The sequence below is a fragment of the Belonocnema kinseyi genome, chromosome 3, assembly GCF_010883055.1.
Source record: "Belonocnema kinseyi isolate 2016_QV_RU_SX_M_011 chromosome 3, B_treatae_v1, whole genome shotgun sequence".
Taxonomy (NCBI): Eukaryota; Metazoa; Arthropoda; class Insecta; order Hymenoptera; family Cynipidae; genus Belonocnema; species Belonocnema kinseyi.
This window is the reverse complement of record NC_046659.1, coordinates 118,926,433-118,950,427: the sequence shown is the minus strand read 5'-3', so window position 1 is coordinate 118,950,427 and position 23,995 is coordinate 118,926,433. Positions and strand designations below refer to the sequence as shown.

The 23,995-nt window shown below is 22.5% G+C and overlaps 2 protein-coding genes across 2 annotated transcripts in view; one reads left to right on the top strand and one right to left on the bottom strand.

Moving 5' to 3' along the window:
- Positions 1-2,461: 2,461 nt before the first annotated feature.
- LOC117168754 (TELO2-interacting protein 2-like) lies at positions 2,462-8,343 on the bottom strand. Its single transcript, XM_033354506.1, has 2 exons — positions 8,190-8,343; positions 2,462-3,992 (listed from the first exon to the last, which is right to left on the bottom strand). Exon 2 carries the CDS (start codon positions 3,945-3,947, stop codon positions 2,709-2,711), a length of 1,239 nt encoding a protein of 412 aa, XP_033210397.1. The 5' UTR covers positions 3,948-3,992; positions 8,190-8,343; the 3' UTR covers positions 2,462-2,708.
- LOC117168755 (nucleoporin Nup43) overlaps positions 8,342-23,995 on the top strand; it is a 25,009-nt gene continuing 9,355 nt past the window's right edge. Inside the window, exons 1-5 of the mRNA XM_033354507.1 lie at positions 8,342-8,705; positions 12,330-12,434; positions 12,513-12,637; positions 16,403-16,524; positions 18,255-18,403. Of these exons, the coding sequence (XP_033210398.1) occupies positions 8,586-8,705; positions 12,330-12,434; positions 12,513-12,637; positions 16,403-16,524; positions 18,255-18,403 (621 nt within the window). The 5' untranslated portion in view covers positions 8,342-8,585. The remainder of the gene's footprint in view (positions 8,706-12,329; positions 12,435-12,512; positions 12,638-16,402; positions 16,525-18,254; positions 18,404-23,995) is intronic.

The following is a 23,995-nucleotide window of genomic DNA, read 5'->3' as shown; positions in this document are numbered from 1 at the left end:
CATTCACCGGCTTTTACAGATTTCAAAAAATTCTAAATTTCAATGAAAAAATGGTCAAAAATCGAATTTTATAATTTGCAATCTTTTTAAATTTTGATATAATCTTTGAAATCCGGGAATTCTTTGTGAAATTTTTTTATTATTTCTGAAATATTTCTTTAATTTTTGTTTGTGAAAACATTTGTGTCCATTTGAAATCAATACAAATTTTATTAATCTTCTCAAATTTATTTAAATCTTTTTGAATCTTCGTGAATTTCTTGATATCTTTTAAAGTATTTAAAATCTTTCCGAAATCTTTATGAATTTCTTGAAAGATTTTGAAATATTTAAGATCTTTGTAAAATTTTAAAATCTCCGTGCAATCTTTTAAAATTTTTGTGAAATCTTTGAAATATTGAAATTTTTTGAAATATTTTGAAATATTTATGAAATCTTTTAAATATTTGTGAAATATTTCTTTAATTTTTGTTTGTGAGAACTTTTGTGTTCGTTTGAAATCATTTACATTTTTTTAAATCTTCTCAAATTTATTGAAATCTTTATGAATTTCTTAAAATCTTTTTAAGTATTTAAGACCTTTGTAAATCTCGAAATGTCTGTTGAATCTTTTAAAATTGTTGTAAAATATTTAAAATATTGGAATATTTTGAAATCTTTATGAAATTTTTTCAATATTTGTGAAATATTTCTTTAATTTTTGTTTGTGAAAAATTTTGTGTCTGTTTGAAATCATTGACATTTTTTTATTTTTCTCAAAATTAATGAAATCTTTATGAATTTCTTGAAAGCTTTTGAAATATTTAGGATCTTTGTAAAATTTTTAAATGTCTGTGAAATCTTTTAAAATTTTTGTAAAATGTTTAGAACCCTCGAATTCTTTGAAATCTTTGAAACATTTGTGAAATATTTCTTTAATTTTTGTTTGTGAAAACTTTTTGTTCGTTTGAAATTATTGACATTTTTTGAAATCTTCTAAATTTTATTGAAATCTTTTGAAATCCATCAATTTCTTGAAATATTCTGAAGTATTTAAAATCCTTGTAAAATCTTGAAATGTCTCTGAAATCTTTTAAAATTTGTGTAAAATCTTTGAAATATTGGAATTCTTTGAAATCTTTGCAAAATTTTTTGAAATATTTATGAAATCTTTTAAATATTTGTTTACTTTTTGTTTGTGAAAACTTTTATGTTCGTTTAAAATAATTTATATTTTTTTTAATCTTCTCAAATTTCTTAAAATCTTTTGAAATATTTAAGATCTTCTCATAAATATTTCTTTAATCTTTGTTTGTGAAAACTTTTCAGTTCGTTTGAAATCATTTACATTTTTTTAAATATTCTTAAATTTATTGAAATCTTTTGAAATCTTTATGAATTTCTTAAAATCTTTTTAAGTATTTAAGACCGTTGTAAATCTCGAAATGTCTGTTCAATCTTTTAAAATTGTTGTAAAATATTTGAAATATTGGAATTTTTTGAAATCTTTGTAACATTTTTTAAAATATTTTGAAATCTTTGTGAAATTTTTTAAAAATATTTTGAAATCTTTATGAAATCTTTTAAATATTTGTGAAATATTTCTTTAATTTTTGTTTGTGAAAAATTTTGTGTCTGTTTGAAATCATTGATTTTTTTATTTTTCTCAAAATTAATGAAATCTTTATGAATTTCTTGAAAGCTTTTGAAATATTTAGGATCTTTGTAAAATCTTGAAATGTCTGTGAAATCTTTTAAAATTTTTGTAAAATGTTTGAAATCCTCGAATTCTTGGAAATCTTTGTAAAATTTGTTGACATCTTTATGAAATCTTTTAAATATATGTGATATATTTTTTTAATTTTTGTTTGTGAAAACTTTTTTGTTCGTTTGAAATTATTGACATTTTTTGAAATCTTCTAAAATTTATTGAAATCTTTTGAAATCTATCAATTTCTTGAAATATTCTGAAGTATTTAAAATCCTTGTAAAATCTTGAAATGTCTCTGAAATCTTTTAAAATTTGTGTAAAATCTTTGAAATATTGGAATTCTTTGAAATCTTTGCAAAATTTTTTGAAATATTTATGAAATCTTTTAAATATTTGTTTACTTTTTGTTTGTGAAAACTTTTATGTTCGTTTAAAATAATTGATATTTTTTTTTAATCTTCTCAAATTTCTTCAAATCTTTTGAAATATTTAAGATCTTCTCATAAATATTTCTTTAATCTTTGTTTGTGAAAACTTTTCAGTTCGTTTGAAATCATTTACATTTTTTTAAATCTTCTCAAATTTATTCAGATCTTTTGAAATCTTTTCAAAATTATTAAATTCTTTTGCAATCTTGAAATGTCTGTAAAATCTTTTAAAATTTTTGTAAAATCTTTGAAATCTTTGTAAAATATTTGTAAAATTTCTGTTCAAAAAATAAATTCACTGTCATTTACCAGCTTTTCCAGATCTCAAAAAATTCTAAATTTCAATGAAAAAATGGTCAAAAGTCGAATTTTCTAATTTGCAATAACCGTGACAAATTCTTTCAAATCGGAGAATCCCCGGGAATTTTTTCTCTCAACTAAAACGCCCACCCTGCTCCTTGCTTTAAATCAAAATTTGAATAGAAACAAAAATAGTTTAATTTAATGAACTCACATCAAATTAAAATTATAATTTTAGAAATATTAATTACTTAAATTAAAATAAAAAATTAAATTCGCGTCGAATCTCTTCACAAAGTTACCTCTGGAAGTCTTTCTATTAAAGTTCTAATCCTATCGTCTTGCGTTAAAATTTTTCCAAATTCGGGTGTTGATCTATTCAAAAAAGAAATGCAGTCTTCCACAAGTTTGAGGACATCTTCTTCAAAGCCAGCATCAATCGAATCAATAGAGAGTTTCAGAAAAATCGGATAAAGAGTCTCACAATGAGCTGGAAGTCTAGATTCAAAGATGAGAAGAATACTTTTCACGGATTCCAAAGTAATTTTCAGACTTTTCGAATCGTAATGTTGACAGTAATCCTTCAAAATCCGGATGACTCTCCCACACCACTTGAAAGATCCAACCGAATTTAAAATTCCAGACAAGACACTCAAATATGAATTTCGGTTTTTCAAATTCTCCTCACATTCCATCGTTTCCAGTAACTTTTCAAGAATATTATCTCTATCGGACCATTCAAAGACGTTTGAAAATTCATTGTGAAATTCTATCGAGTTTAAAATTTTCCCGATACAACTGTAGAGTAAAAAAATGTGTCTCGGTTCTCTGTTATGAATGAGTTTTTTCAAATTTTCGAAAACCATCTGCGCAAATCCTGATTCGACAAATTTTTTCTCCATGTAGCACTCCTCGAGAATTTCGGAAAGACACTCCAGGCCGAGAATTTGATTCTCAATCACAAAATCGTCGAAAATTATTAAAATCGTGGGAATAATATCGCTTAGATGGAGAATGGCTGATTTTTTTATCAAACCTAGAAACCATTTGTAGCAAAAAACAGCTGCAGGATATGTTTTCCAGGTGTTTTTTAATAATTTAGGTCTCAGAGTTGTTAAAACGCGTGTGATGCCATCATCGTCCTCTGCCAAAAGTTGTCCGAGATTAGTGGAAGAATATAAATTGCAAAGTATCTCTTCTACTTGTTGGGAAGCCTGGATCGATTTAGCTGTGGTCCAGAGATTTTTCTCGTGATGTTCTCCTATCAGGATTGTCAAGTAGGTTTTAAAAATCTTCGTTATTGGGGAGTTCAGTGGAGTTTTCATTTCTTTTCGTTCGTCCAAAATATGCTGCAGTATGGATAAAATGTCACGAAAATTTTGATCAACTGTGGCTCTGTAATCTTGAAAATCTTCCTCGAAACATGGCCGTGATTCACCCACTGATTTTCGGGGAACGAAGGTTTTTTCTATTAGACGAATGCAACTACTCCAGTAACCGTCGTTCGCGTTAGGTTCGATTTCACCCATTTTGAGTTGTTATTTTATTTTGGAATCCAATACTTGTTCTGGTGGCTATAAGAAAAAGGATTCAAAATGAGGGTGGCGAATTGACCGGGAAATCGGGAAATGATCGGGTATTTTATTAATCGGGAAAAAACAGAGAAATGTTCCAGGTCAAGAAATCAAGTTTTTCAAGGTCTGCCTCTTTTTGTTCTTATAGAATGAAATAACTGTTTGTTATAAATGTAAGAGATGAAGGATTTAATTTTTTTATAGGACGAAAATAACTAAAGAAAGCGGAATCATAAATAAATTCTTCATTTTTTGCGAACATAAGTCGCCTTTGTAAAATCTTTGGGGATATTTTTAAATCTTTGTAAAGTCTTTGAAATCCTTGTTTTTGGAATCTTCATCAAATTTATTGAAATCTTTTTAAATCTTTGTGAACAATTTTTGAAATATTTTTATATCTTTATAAAATCTTTTCTTGTGAGAACTTTTTTGTTCGTTTGAAATCATTGGAATTTTTTTAATCTTCTCGAAGTTTTTGAAATCTTTTGAAATCCTCTCAAAATTATTTAAATCTTTATGAATTTCTTGAAAGCTTTTGAAATATTTAAGATCTTTGTAAAATCTTGAAAATCTCTGAAATCTTTAAAAAATGTTGTAAAATCTTTAAAATCCTGGAATTTTTTGAAATCTTTGTGAAATTTTTTGATATATTTTTAAATCTTTATGAAATCTTTTAAATATTTTTGAAAGATTTTTAAAATTTTTTTTGTAAAAACTTTTGTGTTCGTTTGAAATCATTGACATTTTTTTAATCTTCTCAAATTGATTGAAATCTTTCGAAATCTTCATGAATTTCTTAAAATCTCTTGAAGTATTTAAAATCTTGACGAAATTTTGAAATTTTTGTGATGTCACTTGAAATCTTTTAAAATTTTGAAATTGTTTAAAACCTTTGAAATGCTCTAAAATCTTTAAAAAATTTTGAAATTCTTGAAATCTTTGAAATACTTGTGACATCTTTCCTACATCTTTTGTATTTATTTGAAATCATTGAAATATTAGAAATCTTTGTGAAATCTTTTGAAATATTCTAAAAATTTTGAAATTATTTAAATTATTAAATCTTCTCAAATTTATTGAAATCTTTATGAATTTCTTGAAAGCTTTTGAAATATTTAAGATCTTTGTAAAATCTTGATATGTCTGTGAAATCTTTTAACATTTTTTGAAATTTTTTTAAATATTTTGAAATCTTCTTGAATTCTTTTAAAGAATTTAAAATCTTTGTGAAATCTTTTTAAATTTTGAGATCAAATCTTTGAAATCCTTGAATTCCTTGAAATCTCCGTGAAATTTTTTTAAATCTTGATGAAATATTTTAAATATTTGTGAAACATTTCTTTAATCTTTATTTATGAAAACTTTTGTGATCGTTTGAAATCATTGACATTTCTTTTAATCTTCTAAAATTTTTTCAGATCTTTTGAAATCTTTATGAATTTTTAAAAATCTTTTTAAGTATTAAAGACCTTTGTACAATCTTGATATGTCTATGAAATCTTTTAAAATTTTGGTAAAATCTTTGAAATCCTGGAATTCTTTGTGAATTTTTAAAATTATTTCTGAAATATTTCTTTAATTTTTATTTGTAAAAACTTTTGTGTCCGTTTTAAAACAAATAAAATTTTTGTTAATCTTTTCAAATTTATTTAAATCTTTTGAAATCTTTGTGAATTTCTTGATATCTTTTTAAGTATTTAAAATCTTTGTTAAATCTTTATGAATTTCTTGAAAGCTTTTGAAATATTAAAGATCTTTGTAAAATCTTAAAATCTCTGTGCAATCTTTTACAATTTTTGTAAAATCTTTGAAATATTGGAATTCTTTGAAATCTTTGCGAAGTTTTTTGAAATCTTCTGAATATTTGTGAAATATTTCTTTAATTTTTGTTTGTGAGAACTTTTCTGTTCGTTTAAAATCACTGACATTTTTTTAAATCTTCTCAAATTTATTGAAACCTTTTGAAATCTTTATGAATTTCTTAAAATCTTTTTAAGTATTTGAGACCTTTGTAAAAATCTATAAATCTCTGTGCAATCTCTTAAAATTTTTGTAAAATATTTAAAATATTAGAATTCTTTGAAATCTTTTTAACATTTTTTGAAATATTTTGAAATCTTTGTGAAATTTTTTTAAAATATTTTGAAATCTTTATGAAATCTTTTAAATATTTATGAAATATTTATTTAATTTTTGTTTGTAAAAATTTTTGTGTACGTTTGAAATCATTGATATTTCTTCAATCTTCTCAAATTTATTGAAATCTTTGAAAATCTTCATGAATTTCTTGAAATCTTTTGAAGAATTTAAACCTTGACGAAATTTGGAAATTTCTGTGATATCTTTTGAAATCTTTTGAAAAATTTGAAAATTGTTTAAAACCTTTAAAAAGTTCTGAAATCTTTTAAAATTTTTGAATTTCTTGAAATATTTTGAAATCCTTATAAATTCATTGAAATACTTGTGAAATCTTTCCTACGTCTTTTGAATTTATTTGGAATCATTGAGATATTTGAAATCTTTGTGAAATCTTTTGAAATATTCTAAAAATTTTGAAATTATTTTAAATGTTCGAAATTTTTTGAAATCTTTGAAATCTGGTGTTCTGTGCCCTTTTTTAAAGTTTGAAATTCTTGTATTATTTTAACATCTCTATGAAATTTTGATGAAATCATTGAAATATTTGTGAAATCTTCCAAACAAATTTGAAATCGTTAAAAATCTTTGAAATTTTTTTAAATCTTTGAAATCTGTACCTTTTTGAACTCTTTGACATTCTTGTCTTCTTTTTAAATCTTTTTGAAATGTTTAAGAAATCTCTGAAATCTTCATAAAATCTTTTGTATTCATTTGAAATCATTCAAATATTTGAATCTTTGTGGAATTTTTTCAAATCTTTTAAATTTTGTTAAAATGTTTGAAATCTTTAAAAAAAAATTTTAAATATTTTAAAATCTTCACGAAATCTTTAAAATATTGGTGAAATATTTATTTAATCTTTGTTTGTAAAATATTTTGTGTTCGTTTGAAATCTTCTCAATTTATTGAAACCTTTTAAAATTGTTTAAGATTTTTTAAATCTGGTGTAATACACACTTTTAAAAATCTTTTAAATTCTTGAAATATTTTCAAATCCTTATGAATTCTCAACAATATTTTTTAAATCTTTCTGAAATCTTTTGTATTCATTTAAAATCATTAAAACATTTAAAATCTTTGTGAAATATTTTTAATTCTTCTGAAACATTTTGAAATCGTTTAAAATTTATCTTTTTTTAATTAAATTTCAACTATTTGCCTGGAAAGTGACATTTTTTACTTAAAAAAATCAACTTTTTGTTTGAAAATGTATGTATTTTTGGAAAAATCCCTTGAAGTGCTTAAAATATTTCGAAAATCTTTGAAATTCAGGGAAATATTTTTATATTTCTTGAAAAAAGTGGAAATATTACGAAATTAGAAAAAATATTTTGAATTCGTATTAAATCTTTTGAAATGCCTTAGAATCCGTGAATGTCTTTTCAAATCTCTTGAGATACTTTGAAATCTTCGAAAATATTTAAGATAACCCATTAAAATTCCTGGAAATGTTTCAAATCTCGCGAAACTCCTTGAAATCCGTGAAAATCTTTTTTAATTTTTTGAAAATATTTGAAATCTTTTAAAATTAGTAAAAATATTTGGAATTTCCACAAAATCATTAGCAAAGCATTAAAAACCCGAGATAATTCCCTTTGAAAGTCGTTGAAATTCTTTAGAATCTCTTGAATTGTCCTCATATGTATTATTTAAAATCATTGAAAAATTTTGAAATTCCGTAAAATTTTTACAAAATCTGACGAAATCCCACAAAATCCTGTACAATTCCTTGCAATCGTGGAGTTTACGGTAAGTAAATAAATAATTATAAATAATCTATTATATTGAAATCTGCATAGCCCTATACTGAATTTCCTATCATATTTGTTCGTCCAAATTACACAAAAAATGCTAAAAAAAGGTTGATTTACGTTTCATAAACAAAAATATTTTATTTCCGATCAATTAATGTAAAATTTAAACAATTGAAACTACAAAAACTTTAATGTTTTAAATTTATTTTTAGTTTTGAAGTTAAAATGATTTCAATGTTATTTTAATATAAAAGAAAAAAGAATTTAAAACAAAACATAAAAATAGGTTAGAAAAACAACTTACTGTTTTTTGTGTTTATCGCATTTATAAAAATTGTAAATTCAGAAAAATAATGGACTGAATAAGCTTCTTGTGACGAAAATATAACTGAATTAAATCGTAGATGTAAAAATCTTGTTTATATAGAAAAACAATTTATTTGGTAGGTTTCAAAACAACGATACAATCCGCCATCTTGTAACTTTTTCAGTAGCAACTAGCAAGTTTTTTGGCGCGGTTGTGGCAGCCGGTGAATTATTTAAAGAAAACTAAGAATATGCTTTATTCACCACTAATATATTGTTAAAAGATTGAATATTTTTCAACTAATTTAAAATTTCTAATTTTCTTTTATATAAAATTAGTAAAAATATAAGATAAAGATAGAAATAGGCATATTGTAAAAAGATAACCTCAAAAATGACGAGTGAACAAAACGCACAAGGAACATTCGTTTCCGAGAAAATTTCCAAAATCAGGTGGCAACATGAACCTTTTTCAGAAACAAAAACATTTTTAACAGGCAGTTGGGACAATCCGGTAAGTTTATTTCAATTGACTTTTAAACTGCAACTGCAACCTCAAAAACAAAGTGTGCTCAAAAAACACTTCGTTTGAGATTTTTATTTCTTATTTCAGTTATTTTATCATAAAGTTTTCAGTATATTAAAAAGTGTTTTCAAATATAGTAATCAAATATATATGTCGTAGACATTTCGAAGTCATTTTCTTCTCAGAAAATTAATTTTCACTAAAAAACGAATTTTCTATCAGTGTTGAATTTTCTACAAAACGGTTTAATTTTGTACCAAATAGTTGAATTTTCTACAAAGCAGTTGATTTTTCACAGAAGATTAAATTTCTACAAAAAGTAGAATTTTTTATAAAATATATGAGGTCTTGGTGAAAAAGATAAATAATTCAAATTTAAATTTTCAATTAAAATTTTTTTTATGCAAAAAAATAGAAAAACACGTTTTCAAAACAGAATTTTATTTGCAACCAAAGAGATGAATTTTTAACAAAAATGAATCTTCAACTGGGATAGTTCCATTTTCATTTAAAAAATAAATTTTTAAACATAAACAACGAATTTTCAACAAATTACGCAAATTTTTAGCTAAATATTGGTATTCATGAGCAATTATTAACCAAAAATTGTGAGGTAAAATTTTCCTTTAAGGCAAATAATATTCAGTAACAAAACGAATTTTCTACAAAACAGTTGCATTTTCCACAAAAGACATGAACTTTAAGTCAAAAATATTAGATTTTCAATAAAAAATTGTTTTCAACCAAAAAATGATTTTTTTTAAAAGTTAAATTTTCAGATAAAAAAAAAAATTTTTTATCAAAAAGAAAACGAAATTTCAACACAGAAGATTAATTTTCTACAAAAAGATGAATTTTCAACAAAATACATGAACGTTCAATGAAAAATATAAATAAACAAAAATTACAGTTTCAATTAAAAAAATTATTTTTTTATTACAAAAAAAAAAAATATTTTCAACAAAATAGTTATATTTTCAATCAAAGACATGAATTTTCAATTAAAATGATGAATCTTCATCTGTAATAGTTAAATTTTCAGTTAAAAAACAAAACAAAAAGTAGTTGAATTTTCGACTATGAAGATTAATTTTCTACCAAAAAGACAAATTTTTAACTAAATATATGCATTTTCAACTAAAAAAGATAAATTTACAATAAAAAATGTATTATTTAAATTTTCAAGCAAAAAAGTACGCATTTTCAACTCGAAAAGATTACTTTTCTACCAAAAAGAAGAATTTGAAACAAATAACATAAATTTTCAGCTTTATAGTTTGAACAATGGATTCATTGCTAGTTTATAAAAAAAATTAACTTAATAATGTAATTTTTAAGATAAAAAAGATTAATTTCTAATAAAAAATTGTGTAGTTAAATTTTTATTTCAGAAAACTGATGTTCAATATAAAAACAAATTTTCTGAAAAAAAGTTTAATTTTCAACCCTGGAATATGAATTTTCAACAAAAAAGTTCATTTTCAACCAATCAGTTGAATGTAGTACTGTGATTATGAACTTAAAACGATGTAATTTTCAACACAAAATGTAATAATTTGTATTTTAACAACAACAAAACTTAATTTGAAATAAAAAACATTTGTATTTAACAACAATAAGGAAATTTCAAAAAAATTCTTGAATCTTCTGCTAAAAAATATTAATGAAGAAAAAAACATTAAATTTTTTAATAGAAAAATTGCTTTAATATAAAAAAAGATGATGTTTTTAACAAAAAAGGTGAATATTTAACAAAATCGTTAAATTTTCAAGAAATTAATTCAATTTTGAACCAAATAATAAAATATTTAAACAAAATGAAACGTTGTTTATAGGAGTAATTAAATAAATAACTTATTATCATTAATACAAATAATAAGAAATTATCTACTTTAAATTAAAGGACATTTTTTTTTATTTATCATTTAACATGCTCAGGGTGGCCGCTGGACCCGAAAACCGGGAAAAAACAGTGAATTTATTTTTTGACCGGGAATTTTACAAAATTAAAAATTAAAAGGTTTTAAAATCGAAGCTTTTTTTATAAAAAAAACAGGGTGGCCGCCGGACCAGGAAACCGGGAATTTTACGAAAATTTTCCCAAGTTCGATTTTAACATTTTTTTAAATTATTAAAGTGCAGTTTTCAAGATTTAAACAATTAAAAATTAAAAGCATTTGAAGTTGAAAATTTTTGATAAAAAACTTTTTAATTTTTAATTCAGAGTTTCAGGTCTTCCTTTATATTATATGTTATATTAAATTTAATAAATAAATGTATTAATATATTGTTTAATTTTATCCCATTTAATTTGAAAATTTTTAATGTAGAAGAAGAATAAGTATTTAATAATTAGCAATATTTCACTGTTCTTTTTAGAAGTTTTGAAAAGATTTAAAATTAATTAAAAAATTGAAATTATTTCAAGTAATTTAAACGAATTGTGTTAACATTTTTTTCAGAACTTCTAAATATATTTTAAAATTAATAGAAATTTTCCTACAATTTTTGAAAATCAAGCAAATTAAATAAAATCCTTCAAATCTTCCATGTTCTTCTTTGATCATTTTTTAAATCTCTTTAAATGTTCTTAAATTTTCTGTTACAATAATTTTTTAAAGTGAAAAATCATTTTCAATTTTCCTAAGAAATCTGTTTAAAACTTCTAAATATATCTTAATATTGCTCTAGTATTTTTACAAGTAATAATTGTGCTATTGTTATTTATTAATACAAATTTAATTTTTTTATAATTTGCAGGATTTCCTAAAATTTATTTTGAAATATATTTAAAAGTTCTGACAAAAATTCAAAAACGATTTTGTATTTGAAAAAATTTAAAGCCACTTCTAGATTTTTCAAGATTTTGAAATAAAATTGTAAAGCTTTTGAAGGATGCCTAGACTATGTACAATAAAAATAATTTAACTTCTAATTTAAGTACTGTTAAGTTAAAAAAGTCTTTCTTCAATTTTTAATGTATCTAGTTTAAAATTACTTAAAATAATATAATTTTGAAAATTTTTAAATTTCATTGCTTGATTTTTTAATTGAGATAATTAAAAATGACGGGGAATTTTTTCCTTCGATTAAAACGTCCACCCTGATACTTTATTTGAACTCTGAACATACCTTTATCCGCTTGTATTTTGCGTTCTATATCCGTAACCAAATAACCAAATAAAAATAAAATGTAATATCTTTGATACCTGTAAAAACTTTAACTGAAATTAAAAACATTTTCACATATATGACATACATTTGTAATGAAAAATCATAATATTTTTTCAAAATATTTTGTAGAACATTTTTTTTATTGAATATTAATTTCCCTAAAGGAAGTTTTAACATCACACTTGCTTAGAAATAAAGCTTTGTTAGTTTCAAGTTCCACTATTTTTTTTTTAATTTGTAGATACAAGCATCACATCCTTTATTAAAAATAATTAGTTAAAAATGTATGTAATTTGTTAAAAATTCGTCTTTTTGATAGAGAACTACTCTTCTTGACTAAAAGTCCAACCATTTGGTTAAAAATTGATGTATTTTGTTAAAATTCGTCTTTTTTTCGTAAAAATCTACGACATATATAAAGGTAAAATTCTTTTTTAGTATAATAAAATCACGTACTGGACATTCCAAACCAACGAGGATGACGAATCTTATCCAGTTGTTGTAACGTCCTTTTCAGTCTGTGGAGATGTTACAGAGCTTCAGGTAAATTAATAGCAATCAATTTCTAAGAAATTGAATTTAAAGACTGACAAATTTCTCAGGAAATAAATTCCTTTTCAGTTTATAAGCAAGGACTTTTTCGTTGCTTCATCGTCCGAAGGTACTGTAAAAATCCTCCAAATTCAAAGTGATCCATACTCGCAGTTCAAGGAACACATAACTTGGAAAAATATACATCGTTTCTCGTAAGTCTTTAAATTTAAATTTAATAAACCAGATGGGGACTTTAAAAAAACTACAACTTTCGGCGAAAATAAAATTTTTCCGGATCAATTATTTTTCATTTTTTCAGACCGTTGTCCAAAAAAGATGTATTTTCAGCGAAATATGTTAATTTTTCAGAAAAATAGTTAAATTTTTATTCAAAAGAATAAATTTTCATCTAAAAAAGAAAAAATGTCAACCAAAAATGGAATATTTAAGCTTATAATTGTAAAAAAAATTAATGTTTTTAACCATAAATAACGCATTGTTTGTAAAATAGTTAATTTTTTAACCAAAATGACGCATTTTCAACATAATGCATTAATTTTATACCAAATAGTGGAATTTTCAACTAATGAAGATGAATTTTAAAAAAAATTCATTTTCAATACACAAAAAAACAAGCTCTCCACAAAATAGTTAAATTTTCAACGAAAATTATGAATCTTCAACTGGAATAGTTTCATTTTTAATCAGAAAGATGAACATTCGACTAATATCATGAATCTGGAACTGTAACAGTTGAATTTTCAACGAAAAAGATGAATTTTCAACCAAATAGTTAAATTTTTAACCAGAAGGATTGAATTTTTAACTAAAATGAGGAATTTTTAACGAAAAAAAATGAATTTTCAATCATGACGATTAATTTTCTACTAAAAAAATTGAATTTTTAATTAAAATAGATAAACTTTTAACTATAAGTAACGATTTTTTAACAAAATAGTTAATTTTCAACCAAAATACATGAATTTTTACCAAATAGGTGAATTTTCTTCAACTAAAGAAGATAAAATTTGAAACGAAAAAATTTTTTTCTATCAAACCAAAAACAAGTTTTCCCCAAAATAGTTTTCTACCAAGAAGATTTATTTTCTATTATTAACAATTTCGTTTAAAAATTTATCTTTTTTTAGTTGTAAATTCCAATTTGTCGATTAGTATTCTTGAGTTTTGTTAACAATTCGTTTTTTTTTCGGCAGAAAATTAATCTCTTTCTTTAAAAATTCATCTTATTGGTAGAACAGTTAACAACGAGATTTTAAAACATTAAACTTTGATTGAAAATTCGTCCTTTTGGTAGAAAATTAATCTTTTTATTTAAAAATTCATCATTTTTAGTTGTTGACCATTCAAATTTTTAGTTAAGAATTCTTGAATTTAGTTAGAATCTCATTTTTTCGGTAGAAAATTAATTTTTTTGTTTAAAAATTCATCTTTTCGGTTAAAAATTTAACAACAAGGTTTTAAAGTTAACTAATTTTTTTTTTTTTTAATAACAAATAAAATTTTCTTTCTTGAAAATTCAACTTTTTGTTGAGAATTCTGGAATTTTATTGAATATTCGTCATTTTTGTAGTAAATTGAACTTTTTGTTTAAAAAGTCATGTATTTTAGTTGAAAATTCAACTTTCTCATTGATAATTCTTGAATTTTATTAGCAAGGCGTTTTTTTCGGCAGAAAATTAATCTTTTTGTTTAAAATTCATCTTTTTGGTTAAACAGTTAACAACGAGATTTTAAAGTTGAACTACTTTCTTAAAAATGAAAAAAACGTAATTTTTTACTTTAAAATTCACCTTTTTGGTCGAGAATTCTTGAAATTAATTGAAAATTCGTCGTTTTGATAGAACATTAAACTTTTTGTTTAAAAATTCATCTTTCTTAGTTGTTGACCATGCAAATTTTTAGTTAAGAATTCTTGAATTTCGTTAGAATCTCGTTTTGTTTCGGTAGAAAATTATTATTATTTTTTTTTTAAATTCATCTTTTTAGTTAAAAATTTAACAAGGTTTTAAAGTTGAAATAGTTTTTTTCAAATAAAAAATAAAATTTCTTTCTTTCTTAAAAATTCAACTTTTTGTTTAGAATTCTTGAATTTTAATGAATATTCGTCATTTTCATTGTAAATTGAACTTTTTGTCTAAACATTGATGTATTTTAGTTGAAAATTCAACTGCTCGTTGATAATTCTTGAATTTCGTTAGCAATGCGTTTTTTTCTGCAGAAAATTAATCTTTTTGTTAAAAATTTATCTTTTTGGTTAAACAGTTAACAGCGAGATTTTAAAGTTGAACTACTTTCTTAAAAATAAAAAAAAACGTAATTTTTTACTTAAAAATTCAACTTTTTGGTCGAGAATTCTTGAATTTCATGGGAAATTCGTCGTTTTGGTAGTAAATTAATCTTTTTGTTTAAAAATACATCTTTTTTAGTTGAAAATTCAACATTCTCGTTGAGAATTCTTGAATTTTGTTAAAAATTCTTTTCTTTTTCAGTAGAAAATTAATCTTTTTGATTATACATTTAACAATGATGTGTCAAAGTTGGACCAGCTTTATAAAAATAAAAAATTTAATTTTCTTTCTTTCTTAAAAATTCAAGTTTTTGGTAAAAAAAATATCATCTTTTTTAGATGAAAATTCTTTAATTTTGTTAACGATTCGTTTTTTTCGACAGAAAATTAATCTTTTTCTTAAAAAATTTACCTTCTTGATAAAAATTCATCTTTCTGGTTAAACATTTAACAACGAGATTTGAAAGTTGAATTGCTTTCTTAAAAATAATAAAAAATCGTCATTTTTTAATTAAAAATTCAACTTTTTGGTCGACAATTCTTGAATTTGATTGAAAATTCCTCTTTTTGGTAGGAAATTAATCTTTTTGTTTACAAATTTATCTTTTTGGTTAAAAATTTAATAGCTAAATTTTAAAGTTGAACTACTTTCTTAAAAATGTATTTTTTGGTTGACGATTCATAATTTTGGTTAAAAACTCATCTCTTTGGTTGGAAATCGAACTGTTTTGTTGAAATTTTCTTTTTTCTTTGATTTAAACATTACTTTGGTCATTGAAATTGTACCTATTCCATTTTTGGTTGACAATGATGGTTTTTTAAGTAAAAAATCAACTTTTTGTTAGAATTGAACTATTTTGTTAAAAATTTGTTTTTTTTTGTTTGTTGAAAATTAATCTAGTTTAGTGAAAATTCAACTTTTGGGTTGAAAGTTCTTGTATTTTGCTGGAAATTCATCTGTTTTGTTATAAATCTAACTTTTTTATCAACATTTCATATTTTTTATTTGATAATTTAACTATTATGCATAGAAAATTCGTCATTTTGTCTTGAAAGTTCAATAATTTAGTAAAAATAACGAAATTGTACAAAAAATAACGAAAATTCATAATTTAAAAAAACTGTTTGTAGTTTTTTAGGTTTCTTATAATTGAAAATTTCTGCACACAATTACGAATAAGTACAATTTTCTACAAAATTAAAAGAAAATTTACGACTTTAAAATGAAGTTTTTAATTCTCATTTAACATTTATTATTTGCAAAAGCTTGCTGGTTTTGCATTTTTCCTTAGGAAAGCACAAACTTCTATGCACAATTATTAATAAATACAATTTTCTACAAAACATAGGATAATCCACGAAAATCCCAAAGGAAAGGCTTAGTTTTTCATAATTTTTTAGGATCAACTATTACATACTCCAACAAATTGCAAAAAATAATAGTATGTTAAAAAGTTATTTCTTTCATCAACGTTATACTACAATGAATTACGAAAAGATACGATTTTTTTATTACAGCTTTTTGCAAAAAAAAACTAATAATTTCATTGAAATTCGTAAAACTTTTCGTAATAATTCATAAATGTTTGCATAAAAAATTATACAATTTATTTCCACCAGGGAAGCAGATCATTTAATAAATTAAATTAATAGTTCAAAACGCTTTCAGTACGGAAGAGACTGCACCTTGTACTGCTTTTTCGACTTTTGAGCAGGACATAGTTTCAGTTGGAGAGGATGGCAGAATAAATTTGCTCACCGCTCAGCAAAAGGAAGTAGTGAGGACGATTGGTGAGTTAAAAACAAATTTCCCTGTTTAAAATCTACAAGATAACACTGTTTTTATAATATTTTATCTAGGTTAATTCGAGAAATTAAAAAAAAAAGAAGTATTTCTATTTTTTTCCTGGGTTTTTAAAAATAATTAGTTGAATTTTTATCTTTTTTCATTAAGATATCGTTCTGTTTAAAATGCGCAATTCAAAAATCTTTGGGTTTAAAAGTTTTTAATTTTAGATTTTAATTTTTCAGCTTACATTTTAATTAGAAGAATTTTTAAATGCAGTTTTAAATACTTAAATAATTGAAAAAATTAATTTATAATTTTTTAGATTGAACTGAACTCTCAGGATTAAAACGTGATTAATAATTTATATTACAAAACGATTCGAAATCAGTTTACAATTCTTTAATTTTCAGATTTTAACGTTAAAAATTGAACTGTTTCAATTGAAAAGTATTATTAGCTGAAAAAATATAAACGCCCGATTGAAACTTTATAAACTATTTGCAATTTTAAAATAATTTCAAAATAATATATACATAATTAAAGGCTTTTGTTCAATTTCAAATATTGTTTTAAGAAAGTATTTAAAAAATAATTATTTTAAAAAATCTTTAGAAGTTCTGAAAAACTTTCAAAAGTAATTTTACATTTTTAAACTCTGAAATAAAAATAATTTAACGTTAATTAAAAAGTCTTTAAGTTTTAAAAAAAATGTAACTTTAATTTTTAATATTTCTAGCTTAAAATTGCTTAAAGTGATATAATTTGGAAACATTTTAAATTTAATGATTGATTCTTCAATTTAGAATATTGAAAATCATAACATAGATTTATATTATTGGAACTGAATCTGCATCTTTGAATTCTAAAATTGATAAAGTTTTGAAGCATTTGAATACAAAATTTTGAAAGTAAAAAACTCTTAAATTTCAATTTAAAAAATTTTATAGTTCCACTTTGGGTGCTTTAATTTTCAGCTCAGTTTTTATTACTTGAAATGAAAAAAATGTAGTTTTAGAATTCGAATTTTTTTATATAAAACATTTAAAATTGAGAAAAATTGATTTTTATCTCATAAAATTTTTAAAATCCAATTTTTCTCAGTTAATTGAAGGTCAAATGGCTGAAAATAAAATTTCTTATTGTATTTCTTTCTGTGAACACTCTCAAATATTTTAAAACCAGAAAAAAAATAATCGTTAGACACATTTTTTAGGACAATTATTTTTTCATTTATAGTAATGAAAATTGGATTTCATTTTTTTCATTAGTTAAAAATTTAACGATTAATCAAAATCCTGTGCTTTAAAATTGAGAAAAATTAATTTTTTATCTCTAAAATTTTTAAAATCCAATTTTTCTCAATTGATTTTAGGTCAAAGTGACTGAAAAATAACATTTTCTTCTTGCATTTTCCTTCTGGGATGTCTTACAAGTATTTTAAGATCAAATTGGAAAAAAAAATCGTTAGACGCATATTTGAGAAAAATTGTATTTTCTAAATTTTTGAGATAAATTAATTTTTCTCCATTTTAAATCTCAGTATTTTTTTTTAATCATATGGAATATATAAGATATTCCTGAAATAAAAAACACTGGATGAGCAAGAACTTTTGCAGTGAAATAAATCGTGTTTCACTGTGTTCCGCAATACAAATTAAAAAAAAAAAATTACACAAGAAAAGATCTTAATTTTTAATTTTCACTAATTATTTTATTATATTTTCTATAATAGATAACGCAGATAGTTGTTCATTGTGTTCTGTTGACTTTTTGAGACACAACGAAATCCTGACGGGAAACAATCGAGGTCACATGAAAATCTGGGATCTTAGAAACGACCAACAAAAACCCGTTTCTTTCATGCTCTCAGATCAAACGACGGTAAATAAAACTGATATATTTTTTGAAATTCAAATTAAACTGTTCAATATTTAGATATTTAAAGCTCAGAATCTTTTGAAATTTGACCATTTTTTCACCAAAAACATGTAAATTAAAAGAAATAACAGAATGAAAGTTGAAAAATTCTCGAGATTTTTTTTTTTTTTAATTCAAGAGTTCAACATCTCGTCTTCTGAAAAAATTAAAAGTTCGTGTTTAGATAAAATTTTCTATTTTTGTTACCAAATAGTAGATTTTTCAACTAATAAAGATAAATTTGAAACCAAAAATGGCATAGAAGAAGATTCAGTTTCTACGGGAAATACCGATTTTCAACAAAATTTCCAACTAAATATTTGAAGCTCTAACTAGAAAAGGTAAGTTTTCTACTAAAAGAAAACATTTTCAACAAAAAATGGAATAGTTAAATTGCCGGTTAAAAAAAATTAATTTTCAACCAAAAAAAAAGCGAATTTTTCAATAGAATAGTTGATATTCCTGCTTAAAAGATTTTAGCATTGAATCAATATTGTTTAATTTAAACAAAAAAAAAGGCTAATTTTAAATCAAATACTTCATTTTTAAGTCGGAAAATTAATTATAAAAAAAATTTTTTAAATAGTTTAATTTTTAAAGTTTTTTGTCCAAAAAAAGAAGATGCTTCAATTCTCCACCAAGAATAATAAATTTTCAAACAGGAAGATGAATTTTCTACCAAAAAGTCGAATATTTAACTAAAAAATTAATTTTCAACCAAAAATAAATATTTTTAACAAATGAATTTACCATTATAGTTTATTTTAACCAAAAAGATGAATCTTCAAATAAAAAAGATCAGTTTTTAAGGAAAAATAAAACAAATAAAAGACAAAGTTTCAACAATATAATTATATTTTTTTAAATAAATTCAATCGATAAAATTTGAATAACAAACAATTAAATTCAACAAAAAAAAAAGACGATTTTTCTTTAAAACAGTTGATTTTTTAAATTTTATAATAGGGTTGTTTTTATTTTTCCCTTTAAAATATGAAATTTTTTCTTTTCAAACTGCATGCCTGACATTTTGACTCTATTTTACGAATTAACTATAAGCTTTAAAAATATCATTTTTAACAAAAAAAAAGATAATTTTTTCTCAAAATGTCGAATTTTCAAGAAAATACATAAATTTTCAACTTAATATTTAAAGTTATAACGAAAAAATGTTTATAAAAAAGGTTGAAAGTTATAACTAATAAATGTTGATAAAAAAAATGGTTGATATTCCAGCGAAAAAAATTTTCAACATTAAATAAAAAGAGTTGAATTTAATCAAAAAAGACTAAAGTCGAGTTTTCAACTAAAAAATTAATTTTTAACAAAAAAAATATTTTTAACTAAAAGAAATGAATTTGCAAACAATAATAATAATTTTTTTTAACGAGTTTTTTTTTCAAACACTTAGTTGAATTTTCAACTAAACTGATAAATTTTCCAGAAATTTTTTTTTCTATCAGTTAAGTTTCCAACCGAAAAATTATTATTTTAACCAAAAAGATTAATTTTTAAACATTAAGATTAATTTTTAACCAAAAGGGGCGAATTTTTAATAAGATACGTAAATTTTCGTCCGAATGATTTATTTTTAAACAAAAGAGATGATATTGCAATAAAAAAATATTGTTAATTAAAATCCGTTAAATTCAGCTAAAGAAGGCGAATTTTCAACAAAGAATGTCATTTTCTAAATGAAAAAGATCAGTTTTTAACAAAAAATAAAACAAAAATAAAAGATAAATTTTCTACTAAAGATCAGAGTCTTCAACCGATAAAATTTTAATAAAAAACAGTTGAATTCAATAAAAAAAGAAGACGATTTTTCTCCTAATTATTATTTTTGTAAGAAATTCGTGATTCTTTCCGAATTTTCAACATTATTTTTGACTTTTCAGTTAGAGCGAGGCAATAATCAATGAAATTTAAGAGAAGTAATTATTTAAACAATTTATTACTGTTTATAATAATATCTTCTTAGAATAATTCTAGAAAGTTGCAGTTTTTTCCAAAATTTTCAACATTTAGTCCACTTTTTAATTAGAGTAAGGCTAAACATAATTTTTTAAACCATTTTTATTGTTTTTAATAATATTCCCTTCAAATAATGGTAGAGAGTTGCAGCTTTTTCTGAAATTTTAAACTTTTTGTTTAAAAAAAATATAAATATCAGAAAAATATATTTACAAAAAAGAAAGGAATTGTTTAAAAAATAATTGTCTTGATTGTTTATTTATTATTTGTACGTAACTAAAAAGCTAAATAAAGTTAAAGATAATTATAAACAATAATAAATTGCTTAGACAATTATGTTTGTTAACTTGAATCAATTATTACAGATTTTTATTTATTTTTAGTTTTAAACAATATTTTGTTGAATTTTATTAAGTTTTACCTGACATCTAAGTGAAAAGCGAACAAAAAGTTGAAAATATTAGAAAAACACCCCAAGTTTCTACCATTATTCAAAGAAACTGTTATTAAAAATAATGAATAAATTTTTTTAACAATTTTAGAAATAACTGCAACTTGCCAGCACTATTCTGAACGAATATTAATAAAAATTGTAATAAATTGTTTAAACAATGGATGTAATTTATGTAAGTTTCAACTCGATTTACCGAAAATTGACGATTTTAAATAAAATATAAAAAAACGTCTTTTTTTGTAATCGGAAGTATAATTCCAGGTGGGAATATTACAAAAAAAAAACTGCAACCTTCTACGAAAACTGACTTTTCGCTGCCCAATTATTCCTCAATTTCTCTGACCGTTGTACATTTCTCTTTCAGGTTAAATTTTCAGCAAATAAGATTAATTTTCTACCAAAAAAAGATGAATTTTTAACAAAATATGTGAATTTTTCAAAAAAATGGTTAAATTTTTATTGAACAAAATGAATTTTCAACTAAAATGAGGCATTTTTAACCATGAAAATTAATTTTCTAAAAAAGAAACTAATTTTAAACTAAAAATGATAAAATTTCAACCAAAAATGGAAGAGTTAAGCTTGCAGTTGAAAATTTCTTTTTTAGTTGTAAATAACGAATTTTCAACAAAATAGTTCAATTTTCAAACAAAAAATTCACTTTCAGCACACAAAAAAAAGTTTTCAACGAAATAGTTTAGTTTTCAACCAAAGTGATGAATTTTCAATTAAATTGGCGAACCTTCAATTACAATAGTGGATCTTTTAACCAGAAAGCTGAACTTTCGACTAAAATTATGAATCTGAAACGGGAACATTTGAATTTTCAACTAAAAAGATAAATTTTCTACCAAGAAGATTATATTTCTAACAAAAAAGATGAATTTAAAAAAAATAGTCAAATTTGTAAACAAAGGAATTAATTTTCAACTAAAATGAGCAATTTTTAACGCCAAAAATTGAATTTTTAACAAAAAAGAATAATTTTCTGCTGTTTAGTTGAAAATTCAATTTTTCGGTTGAAAATTCTTGAATTTTCTTAAAAATTCGTTTTTTCAGTAGCATGTTAATCTTTTTTTAAAAATTCATCAAATACTTTATTAAAAAATAAGAAAAAAATGTTTCTTAAAAATTCACCTTTTTGGTTTAGAATTCTTGAATTTGTTTTTTCGGTACCATGTTAATCTTTTTGTTTAAAAGCTCATCAATTCCTTTATTAAAACTTTTTCTTTAAATTTTCTCGAAAATTTAGATTTCAGTTGAGAATTCTTGAATTTAATTGAAAACTCTTTTTTTTTTATTAAAAACTTAACTTTTGAGTTGAGAATTCTAGAATTTTGTTCAAAATTAGTTGTTGTTTTCAGTGGAAAATTGATCTTTTTGGTTAAAAATTGAACAACTAGATTTTAAAATTGACCTACTTTCTTAAATACTAAGGAAAATTCTGTCTTCAAAATTCAACTTTTTGGTTGAGAATTCTTGAGTTTTATTGAAATTTCGTCTTTTTGTAATAAATTAATCTTTTTGTTTCAAAAAATACATCTTTGCTAGTTGAAAATTCAACTTTTTAATTGAAAAATCAAGTTTTTAGTTGAAAATTCAACTTTTTGGTTGAGAATTCACGAATTTTGTTAAAAAAATTTTTTTCGGCAGAAAATTAATCTTTTTGTTTAAAACTTTAACAACTAGGTTTAAGTGTTGAACTACTCATTTGAAATTTAAAAAAATTCTTTCTTAAAAATCCATCTTTTTGGTTAAAAATTTGACAACTCGGTTTTAAAGTTGATATAAATTATTTCTTAAAAATTCAACTTTATGGTGGAGAATTCTTGAATTTTTATGAAAATTTGTCATTTTTGGTAGTTAATTAATATTTTTGTTTAAATATTCATATTTTTTAGTTGATTGAAAATACGTTTTTTGGTAGAAAGTTAATCTTTTTGTTCAAAAATTCATCTTTTGTTTAAAAATTCATATTTTTCAGTTGAAAATTCAACTTCTTGTTTAAGAATTCTCAAATTTTTATGAAAATTCGTCATTTTTGGTAGTTAATTAATCTTTTTGTTTAAAAATTCATATTTATTAGTTGAAAATTCTTTTTTTTCGGTAAAAAATTAATCTTATTGGTTAAAATTTTATCAACTAGCTTTAAAAGTTGAACTACTTTCTTGAAAATTAAAAAAAAATCCTTTCTTAAAAATTCATCTTTTTGTTTAAAAATTTAACAACTCTGTTTTAAAGTTGAACTAAATTATTTCTTAAAAATTCAACTTTATGGTGGAGAATTCTTGAATTCATATGAAAATTCATTAACAACTTGGTTTTAAATTTGAACTACTTTCTTAAAAATTAAAAAAGAAATTCTTTCTTAAAAATTCAACTTTTTGGTTGAGAATTCTCGAATTTTATTGGAAATTCGTCTTTTTTATAGTAAATTAATCGTTTTGTTTAAAAAATCATCTTTTTTAGTCGGAAAGTAAACTTTTTGGTTCAGAGTTCTTGAATTTTGTTGAAAGGTTATCTTTTATTTACATTAAATTTTTGTTTTGTTTAGGAATTCATTTTTTTTGGTAAAAATTTAACAACTCGGTTTTAAAGTTGAACTAAATTCTTTCTTAAAAATTCAACTTTTTGGTTGAGAATTCTTGAATTTTTCTGAAAATTCGTAATTTTTGGTAGTTAATTAATCTTTTTGTTAAAAAATTCATATTTATTAGTTCAAAATTTAATCTTTTTGTTCAAAAATTCATCTCTTTGGATACAAATTTAATAACTAGAATTTAAATTTGAACTACTTTCTTAAAAATTTAAAAAAAAAAATTCTTTCTTGAAAATTCAACTTTTTGGTTGAGAATTCTTGAATTTTTATGAAAATTTGTCATTTTTGGTAGTTAATTAATCTTTTTGTTTAAAAAATCATCTTTTTTAGTTGGAAATTAAATTTTTTGGTGCAGATTTCTTAAATTTTGTTGAAAGTTTGTTTTTTTTCACATTAAATTTTTGTTTTCTTTGAAAAGTCATCTTTCTGGGTCAAAATTTAACAAATTAGTTTTAAAGTTGAACTAAAATCTTTCTTAAAAATTCAACTTTTTGGTTGAGAATTCTTGAATTTTTCTGAAAATTCGTAA